Source organism: Nicotiana tomentosiformis, chromosome 12 (genome assembly GCF_000390325.3).
Source record: "Nicotiana tomentosiformis chromosome 12, ASM39032v3, whole genome shotgun sequence".
Classification (NCBI taxonomy): domain Eukaryota; kingdom Viridiplantae; phylum Streptophyta; class Magnoliopsida; order Solanales; family Solanaceae; genus Nicotiana; species Nicotiana tomentosiformis.
In genome coordinates this window covers 118,024,404-118,038,608 of record NC_090823.1, presented here as the reverse complement: position 1 = coordinate 118,038,608, position 14,205 = coordinate 118,024,404, and the positions used below count along the sequence as shown (strand labels likewise).

Here is a 14,205-nt window from a genome sequence, read left to right as displayed (position 1 = left end):
GAGAGACCACCAAGCCTAGCATTATATTGTAACAGCTCACCCCGCTAGTGATATTGTCCGTTCTGGGCTTAGGCCTTCACGAGTTTAAAACGCATCACTAGGGTTTAAAGCTTGTTAACTTATATACCCACCATCCCTCTTGTGTTTTGCCGATGTGAGACTCTATCTGAAGTCTGGGGTGTTACATACACCCCCTCTTATGGACTCAGCATCCTCGTTGAGGTTTGCCCCACCGCATGGGATTCACCTAGACTCAACACTGAGGTTTGCCCCGCCTAACCGGAATTTGTCTAAACTCAGTTGAACTCTGACCCACCATCGACATGGCTGACACAAGAGTGGCCCTGATACCATATGTAACAGCCCAGCCCGCTAGTGATATTGTCCGCTATGGGCCTAGACCCTCACAGGTTTAAAATGTGTCACTAAGGTCGAAGGCTTGTTAACTTATATACTCAGCTTCCCTCTTATGTTTTGTTGATATGGGACCCTATCTAAAGTGTGGGGTGTTACATATATTTTGCTCGATAAGATGGCAGAAATAGTTGATGGCGATGATAGAATACCAGAGTTGCCTGTGCACATCATTCATCGCATCTTACACGAGGTGCTTAATTGGAAAAGCCTTTAGTTCGAGTGTCTAAATAAAGAGTGTGTTTGGTATAACGAAAAATATTTTTCAAGAAAATATTTTTTTGGAAAACAAGTAGTAATCTTATTCATTTTTCGGTGTTTGGTACGCAAATTAAGGAAAATAACTTCTAAATAGTACTCATAAATGATAATTTAGATACAATAAATATGAAGCCATAAACTTTCGAACCAACAACCTTCCGAACCCACAAATTTCATAAACTTCTTAACCGCTAAACTTTTGAACCCGTAAACTCTATAATTTTAAACCCGCAAACTTCCAAACATATAAGCTTCTGAACTCATAACTTTGGAACTCGTAAAATTTTGAACCTGTAAACTGAAAAATAAAAAAACCAGAACTTAAAATATATATAAAAAAATATATTTTTTGTGGGGGGGGGGGGGGGGGGGGGGTTTGCAGAAAAACAAAAAAAAACAGAAAATAGAAAATCGAAAATACAAAAATCAATGTGTAAAATACAAAATTTGTGGGGTGGGGGTGTGTGGTTCAGAAAAATGAAAAAAAATAGAAAATTGATTTTTTTTTTTTTTTTGTGTGTGTGTGTGAAGGGGGGCGTGAGGTTAGATGTGAGGGTATGTGAAGTTTTTGGAAATATTTTTCTAACTTTTTGAAGGGAAGTCATTTTACTCTAATTTTTTAAATTATTTTATGCAACCAACCAATAAAAAATAAAAAAATATTTTTCGTCGTACCAAACACACCCAAAATATACCGACAAGATTAAGGGGTTGTATGCATTATGAAAACTTAATATATCAATATTTTTTTCCATCTATTTCAAGCACTAATCTTTCGTAAAAGTTTTGCTCTCTTTATATTAAATTAATAAATGCAAAAAAATATATAAATATATGGTATATATATTCGCACTTTAATTTGTGTCTCTGTTTAAGAAGGAAAGGAAAGTTGTGACCAAAACCAAATCTCAATAGGAATGGGAAGTGAAACCCTAATACCTTATTTCTTATAGTAGATCTAGTAAAGCAATGGAAGAATGGTGTACGACACCACCAAGAAAAGCAAAACCTAGAAAATTGCTTGAGATTGCAGAAACAGTTCATGGCGAGGATAGAATGTCAGAGTTACCGGTGCATATCATTCATCACATCGTATGCAACACTAGCCTTAATCTGGACGAGGCGGCTCGAACTTGTGTCTTATCCAAGAGATGGTACTATTGTTGGATTTCGAGACCTCATCTTGAATTCAGTCAATTATCAGGCAACGTTCATATGACTCTGGAAAAGTTTGTCACCTTGGTAGATGAATCCTTACAATTCCACGTTGAACAAAAAATACGTCTTGAAGAATTCATCCTTACATATCATGATCCAAATTTAGCTTCTCCTACGGATCGTTGGATTGAATTGGTGGTTAAACATAACGTCAAGGTGCTGGGGATTCACGTTTCAGGTTCAGAATCACCGTACTATATTTTACCTGATGTTATTTATGCTGCTAAAGAGCTAGCAAAATTGGGACTAAGCAGGTGCAAGTTTGAATTTGATATTAGCAACACTAACATAAGATTCTGTTGTCTTAAGGATCTTTTTCTGTATAATGTCCATATTTCAGATGGACAATTGCAAAGAGTAATCGATACATGCCCGTTTATCAGGAATCTAACCATATTGGATTGCGATGGTATAAGCAAATTGCATGCTTTTGGCCTCGTACATCTGGAGATTTTGGCTGTTGCATCGTGCAAACTCGAAAGTGTGATAGTCCAGGCTCCAAATCTTCGAGACTATGGATATGCAGGGGTGCATTCAATCGACGACATTTTTCTTCCTTGCAAAATTGCAATTTTGGATGCTTACAATACTTTACAAATACTCACTCACTGGCGCAAGCATCACAGACCAACAGTTTGATGATGTATTCTCTAAGTTCGCCAACATTTCAGAATTGTCTCTAATAAAATGCTATATGCTGAAAAATCTAAAAATTGTGAGTGGAAAACTCAAGAAATTCACTTTAACACAATGGAGGAATCTGAAAAAAGCTACAATTCAGGCTCCAAATTTATTAGAATTCTATTTTGATGGCGATAAAATGCCCTTCTCATCTATGAATCCTTCTTCCCTCGAAAGAGCCAGGCTAGATTTTGTCTTGCCTGACACAGTAATATCAAATTTTGGAGATGTGGACAGGAGTTGGTACACAAACCTTCATCTCTTTGTTCAAAAGTTCAACTATTCTAAAGGTTTGATATTTGCAATATCTTGCCACAAGGTAATTAAGAGTACTTCTCATTCTTTTTTGACTTACTTGATTTATGCATTACTTCTTTAATTTGGTTTAAGCTATGTCATTGACAAAATTGTTGCAGATTAAAAGCATCCTTATATATGAAGATCCAAGAGAAATTGTTATTCCCCCGAGTCATGATGTCAAGATAAACATTATACCTATGCTGCAAATTGAATCACTCGTATATCATTTGATGTTCATCCGTCCCAAGATCATGTCCATACTTCCATGCGCAAATAGCAAAGTACTCCAGGTAATTTCTTGCTCTACCTGAAAATTCTTTCAAAGATCGCCTCTTGTACTTGTAGATACTGAGACATTAGAGTTTATAATATGCTGGAAGTTCATACACATGTGCTCCAATCTCCAGTATATTATGCTGGAACTTTCCGTGTGCTGGAGTTCCAGCATAATATGCTGGAAGTTCATACACAGGTGCACCAATCTCCAGTATAATATGCTGAAACTTTTCGTGTTGCAACAAAATAGTGACTATTTTTCAATGACTTTGTAAACGCTGACTATTTTTTAATTACCAGTCCGAAAACTGGCTAGCCGTACTATTTTCACAAATTTTAGCCTATGTCAACCCAAGTAACTTTTGGGCGGGTTGGTGACCTGCTCATTTTTTGACTCGGTCTATTTTGACCCTCCCAAAATCAGCCCAACCCGCCCATATGACACATGTAGGATTAATCATGTAATAGCTATTTGCTTTAGGTTGATTTGCTTGTCTCATAATCATTAGTGTATTCTCTCGGTCTTATGTTTTTGTTTTAATACAGTTGCTGTCTTCATTAAAAGGGTGTCTACTGAAGGAAAATTCTGGTAAAAAATGTGCATTCAATACCGAGCTTTTCAACTGGTATCATGAATTAAAAGAAGTAATCAATCTTACTGAGGCAATTGAGGAGGAAATGGGCACCATTTGGTATTCCTGGTTGAAATCCACATCTCTGATTGACCAAGTGACTAATTTCATGTTCAAATGGGAAGAGTAGAGGTGAATTCAGCATTTAGAGTTCAACCTGAAAGCGGTAAGTTCAGTTGAACACATTCTTTTCGTTTACACGAACATTAACAACATGCTGGAATTTTGAAAACAGTGTTGAGCTTTATAAGATATTTGTTGCTCCTTGTGCAGAACAACCTTTATATCCATAACATTATCATGGAAGATCCATATATAGCCCAAACAAGATCATAGCACTAGGACGCGAAAACACACATCTTTGTAGTTTATCAGTCTAATTAAAATATGACGAGTATCGCCCTAACTATTGAGGAATAAGTTTTCGCAATTCCTTCATTTCAGAAACCTTGTCAATCATACCATATTGCAGAAGTTCATGTTGTGAGAATTGGTGGAATTCATACCATTGTTGGGTTTTATAGAGTAAATGTGTGAATGGAGGGAAAAGAAATTGAGAAAAATGAAATTTTGAATTGGTTCCTTTTACAAAGGAACTTTGTCAGGAAGAGAAAAATTCTTGTGATTATATATAGAAGCACTTCTTCTAGCTTTTAAATAGTTGAGAAGAGAGCAAGCATCGCGCTGTTGTCGTTCGCTCGGCTCCGGCTTTGGATATTTGGATATTTGGTCAATTGTTATGATTGATTGATAAATTTTGCGCCTGCTGAAACTCGAACTGTTTGGCTATAAATTCAGAGGCTTGGCTTTAGTTTTCACTACTGAAAATCTGAAAACACTCACCTCTCTCCTCTGCATTTCTGCATTGATTTTCAAAGCAAAAAGTAAGCATCAAGTGTGATTTGCTCCGCCATTTCGAGTTCGCCGTAGTTCTATCATTTGTAGTGCCGCGATCACAAAATAGTCATTCCGTTCTATCCTAGGAGGAATTAATCCAAAACTTTGGGCAACAGTGATTGGATTAAATTCCGTAAGGACACACAAGCAACTTATGGGCTTGGAATTATTTTCGTTTCTGTTTATTACACTAATGTTTTGTTGCTTATCTGATTTTCTGATTTTGAACATAGTCGACTAACAAACATTTCAATGCAGGCTCTCCATCACGTAGGTTATGTTGTTTGGTCGCTAATGCCACTACCGAATATTGTGATGTTCTAGCTTTAGAAATCAAGCCTGCAATAGAGAGCCCAACAGTAAATGCCTCACATTCAGCCATATATTCTTTGAATTGCTAATTTAAAAGCTGAAACTTGTGATCAATTAACTTTCTTGCTTTATTTTTGGAAAGCTTCCCTGACATGGCAATTGGCACATAATTCTTTGTGCGATAGGTCTCAAAAAGGTAATGCTTCATAATATAGGCGGAATACATCGACAACCCTTAAACTTGTAGACACTCAACACAAGTGATATTCCAATTAAGCACATGAACACATGATAAAGTGTTCCTATTAGAGTGGATGGTATTAATTTTGGGAAAATGGCTCTTGATTTTTTCTTTTTAAACGGAGCATGTGTTTTGTTTAAAGGAGGGGTTTTGTTTTTAATTCATTGGGTTCCTTTTTATGGTCTTGTTTTTATTCGTTATAACAAATTAGGCTCATAGATGATACATATAGGAATGGCAAGGCGGTGTGGGAGTGGGGCGGGTTCTGTCTTAACCTGCAGTACTTCAACCCGCCCGTACCGTAGATATAACAAAAGAAAAAGAAATTGTCTGTTTTTTTGCTTTTTTGCCAGTAATTGCATTATATAAAGAAAGAATTACAAGAAAATACATGTGATTTCACACCATAACAAAAAATGGCCCATGTTTTTAAGTTTTACCCGACCTAGCCTATATTGTACATATTTTGAAAGCACTAGCAAATTCAAAATTTGTTTTCTTACAACCATTGCTTCTAAAAGTTATGGAGTTAAATCTGTGTTCTCACAACCATTGCTTTCACTCTCTTCTTTTCACATCTTCTACATATGCTTCAAGAGGCCGTGTATTTTCTGCTTCTCCCCCTGTGTCACCTGGTTACAATGTAAGAAAATTGAAGAGTAGAAGTCCACCATTGAAGGCCATTCAAAGCTTTGTTTTTGAAAATAGAATCTTTTGAGTTTGTTAGTTGTTTGGATTGGGTGTTGTTTCAATTGGTTGAAAATATCAAAAGGAGTTCAAAATTTAAATTTGAAGTGATTTGGAGCAAGATTTGAGTTAAATTTCATAAAAGACGCAAGGAAGAAAACAAAGTCAGTTTTTTGTATAAATATGTATAATCTTGTATAATAGCGTATATGAGTGTATAAACACGTCATATACACTATTATATTTTATACACCTTTATATAAACGTCTTTAGACGAAATTCTTTCATGGTTTTTAGTTGCAATTTTTGTTCAAAACCAGTCCAAATCTCCATTAAATGGTTTCAAATTTTATATACAAACTCCTTATACTATTTCTAACAAGTCTAAATAATATCCACTCCAAATTTCTCACAAAATCAAATTCGTAATTTAAACCCACATATTTAAGCTTGTTAAAAATCTAATTTTCACCACTCAAATGGATTTGGTTTGTTGAACTAATATTTGAGTCACAGTTATTGATTCAAAAATTAACTTAAAAGCTTGAGCAATCTTTTTTAAATAGTAATTTTGAGAATCTATTGGAGTTGGATGTTGAATCTTAACCTATTTTCTTTGGGTTAGTTGGTTGTAAATTGAAATATGGGCTATAAAATTGAAAAGTAGGGAGCCCAGATGTTTTTACGTTAAATTTCCCCCCTTTAAAGAAATTCACTAAAACTGTCTCTTGAAAAAACATGGCTTCACTCAATTCCATAAAAAATGGCGATTTTAGAAGTAGTAATTGAATGTCGAAGAAGCAAAAGAGTCACAAAGAACTCCTACTGGTTTCGAGGTTCTATATGCAAATTTATGGCAAATTTAAGATGTTGCGTAGATGTTTGTGGCGTGGTGAATTTCTTTGAAGGGATCTTTACACAAATAGCCGGTCATATTAGTTTATTTACTTTTTCTAGTCATATACATAGATTAAACATTGATAATACATAATTATACACATATAATACATAAATTATATATATATTATACCTCCACTGGTTATTTTTAATTTAAGTGGTTGGATGAGCGGCTATTTGAGTTAATTCTTCTTCTTTAAAAGCGGCCCAACATTGCCTTTATGTTTGGTTTGCTCTTGGCCGACTAGTAGCAGCTCTGGAGCATTGCGTCCCCCCTCCCCCCCCCCCCCCCCAAAAAAAAAAAAAGCCATGTTAAAATTTGAAATTATAAAAATAAAAATAAAAATACCTAAAGTAAATCGCACAAAAAGGATGGGATCTACTCTCCAACTTATTTTTGTCCTTTTCTTTTCTTAATAAAAAAAAACTAGTATAGCCTCCTGTATCCCTTTTCTTTTTTATTTAATTATTTTCCCGTCTCTCACTTTCTTTTATTGAAATCCCCAGTTTTTTCTGAACAAATATAAAGAAAAATAAGGCCAAACGTAATTTAATTTTTTAACCTAAAACTGGAAATGAAATCAGATGATCAAAAGCTCCGCAACACAAAGATTAAAATTAAATCACCAACCCACAACCCGCCCTGCCCCGCGTGACTTTTTTGAAAAAAAAATTGAACCCGCCCCGCAACCGCAAACTATCAACCCCGCATCTCCAGACAAACGCTCAAACCCGTACCGTCCCATTACCATCCCTAGATACATAAGTTAAAGGAGATGACATATTTAAGTGGTTAACTTATCCACATAATGGGCGCTTCAGAACACGGGCATAAGTTTTTGTAAGATTTTGAGCCTCGAATGTGTTTAAAGGAATATTTGTCATGTGTTCATGTGTTTAATTGAAAAAGACCTTAGTTCCGATCTCTAAATAAAATATAAGTTTAACGGGTTGTACGCATTAGGAAAACTTTATTTTTCAAAATTTCCCAATTATTTCAGTCAATAATTTTTATTTTTTTTATTTATAAGAGATGGTACTATTGTTGGATTTTCAAACCTAATCTGGTATTCAATCGATTAAGAAACACGACCCATAGGTCCGTGGAAAAGTTTGTCAATTTGGTGAATCGATCCCTACAACACCATGTCCAACAAAACTTACGTCTTGAAGAATTCATCCTTACATATGATGATCCAAAATTGGCTTCTCGTATGGATCGTTGGATTGATTTGGCAGTTAAGCTTAATGTCAAAGTGATGAAAATTCAAACTTTGCTATAAAAGTTTGGTTTTTATAGTGAATGACTATTATATAAGGATGTTGTTATAAAAAAGTGTGACTGTATGAGTTAAATCCAAGAAGTAAACATGCAAAAGCCATTTGCTTTCTTGTTTTTTTTTGGATTTAAAAGACTACTTCTATTAGTTAAAGATGCATTAGAGGGAGTTGCATTAGTGTAGCAGAATTACAAACAAACGGAACTTGACTACTATTAGTACTATGTATCCTAGTTAGTTGACTAATACAGTTGGCCCGACTAGACGAAGCAGTATCGAACGGTACACAAAAGGATTTGGAGTTAGCTTGCACTGGAAAGTGACTACTACTATGTCTGCTTCTTAGATATCACAGCTTGTACGTTTGCCATACAAAAGTAGTCAGCTTCTACGTTTGCCATAACAAAAGTAGTGGTTGCGCCAAAAAGGTGATATTACTTCCCATTAGTTCCATTCCAAAATGAGCTAGCTGGTCTGTTACTGTGTTTTGCTCCCTATAAGCATGTGTCACTGGTGGATCACTGAGTTGGTGGATCAGGTATCTGCAATCATTAAGCACATGTGAGTAAATGATAGAGGGGCTATGTAGCATGGTAACTACTTCCGCAACGTTCATATTGATTTTCAGCGGTGTAAGCTTATGAACTAAAGCTAGTTGTAATCCTTGCAACAAGGCCATTGTTTCAATGTGGACAATCGAAGTTGCTTCTATGTTCCCCGCATATCCCATTACCCAGTTCCCTTGTAATCCCTTATAACTCCACCAAAACCTGTGAGTGGGTTAGACAATCGCATTGCCCCATCTGTGTTAAGCTTAAAGACGCGTTGTGTTGGTGGTTCCCATTTTAGATGTAAGGGAATTATGGATTTTCTGGCATTGTTGGCATTTGTGAGATAGTGAAATTCAGAGGCCATATGATATATAATCGATGTTTGGGGGATCTGTTTAACATTGTCAAAGTAGTTCTTATTGCGAGTAGTCCATAAGTGCCAAAGAATGAAAGGGACAATTGTATGATATGGTATAGATTTGAAATTATTCTGTTTGTGTAGCACAATAAGCTTTTTAAGCCAAACATAAGTTGGAGCCTCCTCATAACGAGTATGTTGTATTATAAAACCTAATTTCATATTAAACTAGCATTGTCTTGCATTGATGCATTTAAAGAAGATATGAGGAATAGATTCTTCCTCCTGGTGGCAAATGGTACAAGTATTGGACGTAAGTATCCCTAGCCTATGTAAGTATTGTTGGGTGGGTAAGCGGTTATGACTTAACAACCATAGAAAAATTCTGATTTTTGGTAATGCACGTAAGTGCCATATCCACCCATGATGATTTGAAAAGTCAGTAGGTTTGGTGTTCGCTTTATATCAAGAGCTAACTGAGATGTGGCCTGATGAAGTGTGCCCCCAAATGATGCGATCAGTTAGTGTGGGGTAAGTGGGGAGGTAATACTGATTTATCCTTTGGAGGAGAGAAGCATGCAATTCCATGGATATTAGGTGGTTAGAGCTTCTAAGAGTATTGAGGGCGTTTGCTACAGACATTTGTTGTTCCTTATATGGTAGTGGTCCTTGTATTAGGCTACCAATTTTAAGATTAGGAGCTAACCAATTATCAAACCAAAAGTTAACATGTGTTCCTCGTGTTATCTATATCTTATACTTTTGTTTTAAAAAATCGGTGTTAGATGTGCGTAAAGGGTGTCCAAAGAAGCAAGATTCTAGTAAAATATGTGCATCCAATACCGGTTGTCGCTACTGGAAGCATGAATTAAAAAAAGTTGGCAACTTTATAGGCATAGATGAGGAGGAAATGGCCATTTGGTATTCTTGGTTGAAATTTGCATCTCTCATTGACCAAGTGACTACCTTCGCGTTAATTAGAAATTAATGTGAATTACTTCTAACAATTCAATTTTTCTTTTAACCGTTGAATGAGTTTTCTTTTAGTGATTTTGACTTTATTATAAACCCTATACTTTTCAAAATCGTCTTTAGTCATTGGGATTAATCCTAAACAACTGATGATTTTCATTTAGTTGATTATTTTTATGACATAAACAACATGCCAAAAAGTAGTATAAAAGAGCATCTACTATTAATATATTACTACTATTAAGAGGGAAAGCAAGGAGCTCTCTGTCAACATGCCTGCTTGACAGAAGAGTATTTTTGAAATTACGAATTTTTTCAGGCTGAATTCGTTTTTTCATTGGTCCATATAAGGTGTTACTATAGCTGTTTTGATTTTTATTTTATTGTGCAGACATTTTAGCCCTAAATATGTGGACCCCATCGAGACTTTCATTCACTTCTTATTTTGTATTTTCTTTTTATATGTCGTCACAATGAGAGAACTATCTTCTCTCTGGGCTTCTCTTGCCTATTATAGCTACAAACAAATAGTCTATTCGTTCACTTTTATTTGGCATGTATACTAAAAATAAATTTTCATCTTTACTTATCATTTTACGCATATCAAGATAAGACAATTTTTTTTGCTGTTATACCCACAATATTTATTACTCATTTCAAATCATTTTCTCAAATCCAATAAAATATGCATCAATTAATATGAGTATCATGATAAATTATGCACTTTATTTATTATTTCTTAAGAGGCGTGAAAAGTCAAAACATGCCAAGTAAAAGTGAACGGAAGGAGTACTTAAAAAGTAATGATGGCAAGTATTTTTAAAAGTGTACTCTCTCCGTTTCTATTCTAACTAATCTTTTTACATGCTACTATAATGTAATAAATACTAATGATTTTATTAGTGAAATAAATGATATGCTGGCAACTCATTTTTTACAAATTAACTAACTTTATTTGAAGAATTCACAAATTGTTTAGTATTTATTATTTTAATTAGTAACGTTGAATCATAAATGCAGCAAAAATCCATAATAAATTAAGAAACTAAACTTATAGATAGAAATTTCAAGGGAAACACATAAGTTGCATGATCAATTAACACTAAAACGATTTAAAATTAAATTATGCATAAAACTTGTACTATGTAAATTTTTTCAACTGCTGCTCATAGAATTTTAAAAAGTGTAATCTTAGGAGTTGTTGGTTCACATAGTTATATGGAAATTATAGTGCATGACTAATAATATAGGGATTAAATAATAACGAGATTATTTAGTGAATATATTTTTATTAGTAGATGTCATTATCCTATTAGACTAAAAATGAAATATTATCGTATATTTCAAACATGTGTTTGCTTTTATACTAGTTAATTTGAATAAACTCTTAACTTAAATTTTAACCTTGTTTTTAAAGAATTTTAAAAGAAAAACTTTGGAGAGGATAAATATATCATTTTGTTGTCATATCATGTGATTAACAATACCGAAATTCAAATTTCGACTAGGTCGCAACATAAGGTTATCCCAAGGATAACATAAGAAACACAAGGGCGTCCTACTTGAATTCTTTAGTTCAGGCGCTGACGAGCGCAAAACACACACTTAAATTGTACTCGCTAGTCAAAGATAGTATAGTATGATATTGTCTCCACGTGGATTGGATTTAAACAATATTCTCGTTGTTTGTAGCTAGATTGTTATCCAGGAGGATCAATAATGGGGATTTATATAATTAATAATCTAAAATCAACAGCTATTGACTAATGACAATCGCAATAAAGGTAAGCAAGGAAGTTATCAATGGGAGAAAATATGGGTTGATAGGATAGGTGCAAGATAATTGTTCGGGATCTAACTCTAGATATTTCACTTCTAATGTTCAAGTGAGTCTCTCGAATTCACTTAATTATCAGTACAATTGTTTAATAGAAACTCCTCTCTTGATTAAGTCTCAATCTCACAATATGAACCAATTTTAGCGCGGTGAAGATATGCAAGAATTCGTAATGGATTGATCTTTAGGAGAACCTCTTTCAATTATCCTCCTAACTAGGTTTAATCAAGGATTCGACTAGCCTCTTTCGATTACTTTGAAGAATCTATGAACTCAACCAACAATATAGTGCAAATATATCACAAGTTATGCCTCTCTCGGTTACAAGAACAAGTGAGCATAGATGCAACAATTTAATTTTTCCAAAACGATTCAAATACATAAAAATAGAGTTATAATCCACAAACAACCATCAATACACCAAATCCATCAAAACCCAAAAGGTTCTACTCCTTAGACATGGAGAAGTTCTTCACAAATAAAATAAAAGTATAGAAAAACATAAATACAATCCAAACTCGGATCTTGAGTGAGGAAGGAAGGATGCAATCCTTGTGCTCTTGCTTCTCCTTCTTCTCCTTAGCTTTCTTAGGTCTAAGGTATGTCAAAAATCCTGAAAATGGTATTTTTCCGTGTATTTAAGCCATCCCTCCGTTAAACCCCGGACGAAAATATCCTTTTTAGCGAAAATGGGACGATACTCTAAGAAATTTGTACTACCGCGCCACCCCATGCGGCGCGCTTGTGAGGAATCCCAGAACACTTCACAATTCAATTTTTGGGCATAAATTGCACTGCCGCCCCGCCCCATGTGGCGCGGCAATGTAGTTTTCGTAGAGTAATTCATTTTTTCAGTTTTTTGACATTCGGACTTAGTACTCGACCCCCAAACGCGATCCCAGTTTAATCCCTTGGGCTTCTACTTAGACTTCAAAGCTCCAAATAGCTCGAATTTACTGCGTAACATCTAAATAGCTCGAAATCACTCCTACACGGCGTAAAACACACAATAAATGCAAAACACGACTAATTAAAAGCTCAACATAAGTACAGTGGAGTGCATTAAAGTGCAATAAGAGACTAAAATACGGGATTATAGCCTACTATCAACACCCCACACTTAAACCGTTGTTCGTCCTCGAGCAATCAAACTACACTTCACATATACACGACTTTTTTAAACAACTCTCCTAACTCATCACACCAAGAATACCAGAATAGACTAAGCACAATACCGTAACATCCTCGCCTCAAGAGTTGACTCAACAACACCGCACATTTTTCACAACCTGCTCACTTACTCTAATATAGAGGTCAAAGACTTTACCTTACCTTCGTAAATTATATGTCCTCACACAAACAATAGAGAGTAGTTTCACACACAATAAAATTCAAGAACAGATAGGAACTCAAGATAGAAAGAATTAACTCACTCTCAGAAATGAAATTCATGCGCCACAAATAATGTACCATAAGCTTGCCCGTAATGTACTACTCTACTAATTGAGCTCATTCAGTCAAGGATCAAGTAGGACTTTATTTGATTGTAGTGTAGGCTGCGGAACGGGGAAAATACATTTGGATATAATGACTACACCTCTCTAAGTACTTTAATACATATAATTGACCGTTCAAAGCCCCACATTTATGTCAAACCATAACTCCACCTTTACATCAATATACGTCCACTCCCAACTTCTTTAAATACAAATACATCAAGAGTTACCACTATCAAATAATATTTGCACAACAATGCAACTATATTTTTTTTTTCAAATCACGTGGCTCTTTTTTTTTTTTTTCAAAACAGTGCACCTTTATCCTTAATTCATTAGTTCAACTCAAAAGCCAACCAACACCCCACACTTTAACTTTTACAAAGTTCATAACAAATTCAAGTGCTCGCAAGAGGTAAAATGGGCAAGACTTGTAATGTGGTTGCCAAAGAAACAGGATTACAGGCTCAAGGGGTTAACTAAAAACATAACAATTAGTTGGGTACAACATATAACTGGCTCAACAAAGAAACGCCTATATCACTTCCAAGACTGAATAAAATTACTATTTCGCTTTGCAAACACACGGGGCAAGCTCTAGACATCAAATGCAATGCACAGAATACACGAAACCTCACACACACATGGCACATAACTCACTCAGGATCAGACTCATCAAGACACTCTAATCAAAGCAGTTAAGCAAAGTCAAGATCATACAATTTAAGGTGCTTATACAAGAGTCACTAACTGAGCCTAAGCGTCACAACTAAAGCATTTACTATTCTCAAGGCATAATACAGTCAAGAGATATTGCTTTCATTTCAAATCACTGCACAAGGTTTCCTACTCCTAAAAAAAATAAAAAACTAACACACCCTGTTCAAACAAAACC

The 14,205-nt window shown here is 35.0% G+C and overlaps 1 protein-coding gene across 4 annotated transcripts; it reads left to right on the top strand.

The window, feature by feature from the left end:
• Positions 1 to 1,530: 1,530 nt before the first annotated feature.
• On the top strand, positions 1,531 to 8,415 carry LOC104089704 (uncharacterized). 4 transcript variants are annotated; one of them, XR_011412780.1, is made up of 6 exons: positions 1,533 to 2,147; positions 2,234 to 2,893; positions 2,991 to 3,164; positions 3,697 to 3,948; positions 4,056 to 4,125; positions 7,917 to 8,415. XR_011412780.1 is itself a non-coding variant. In XM_009594674.4 (4 exons), exons 1-3 carry the CDS (start codon positions 2,408 to 2,410, stop codon positions 3,910 to 3,912), a joined length of 876 nt encoding a protein of 291 aa, XP_009592969.2. In that variant the 5' UTR covers positions 1,532 to 2,407; the 3' UTR covers positions 3,913 to 3,948; positions 4,938 to 5,392. The 4 variants fall into 4 exon arrangements, 1 of the variants encoding a protein (XP_009592969.2); XR_011412779.1 differs by having other exon boundaries at positions 1,533 to 2,893; XR_001967970.3 differs by lacking the exon at positions 7,917 to 8,415 and having other exon boundaries at positions 1,531 to 2,893; positions 3,716 to 3,948.
• Positions 8,416 to 14,205: the final 5,790 nt, after the last annotated feature.

Coding starts and splice junctions, on each gene's coding strand:
- LOC104089704 (XM_009594674.4), top strand. CDS start 2,408: ATGGATATGCAGGGGTGCATTCAATCGACGACATTTTTCTTCCTTGCA. Junction 2,894..2,990: donor TTGCAATATCTTGCCACAAG/GTAATTAAGAGT, acceptor AAATTGTTGCAG/ATTAAAAGCATCCTTATATA. Junction 3,165..3,696: donor CAAATAGCAAAGTACTCCAG/GTAATTTCTTGC, acceptor GTTTTAATACAG/TTGCTGTCTTCATTAAAAGG.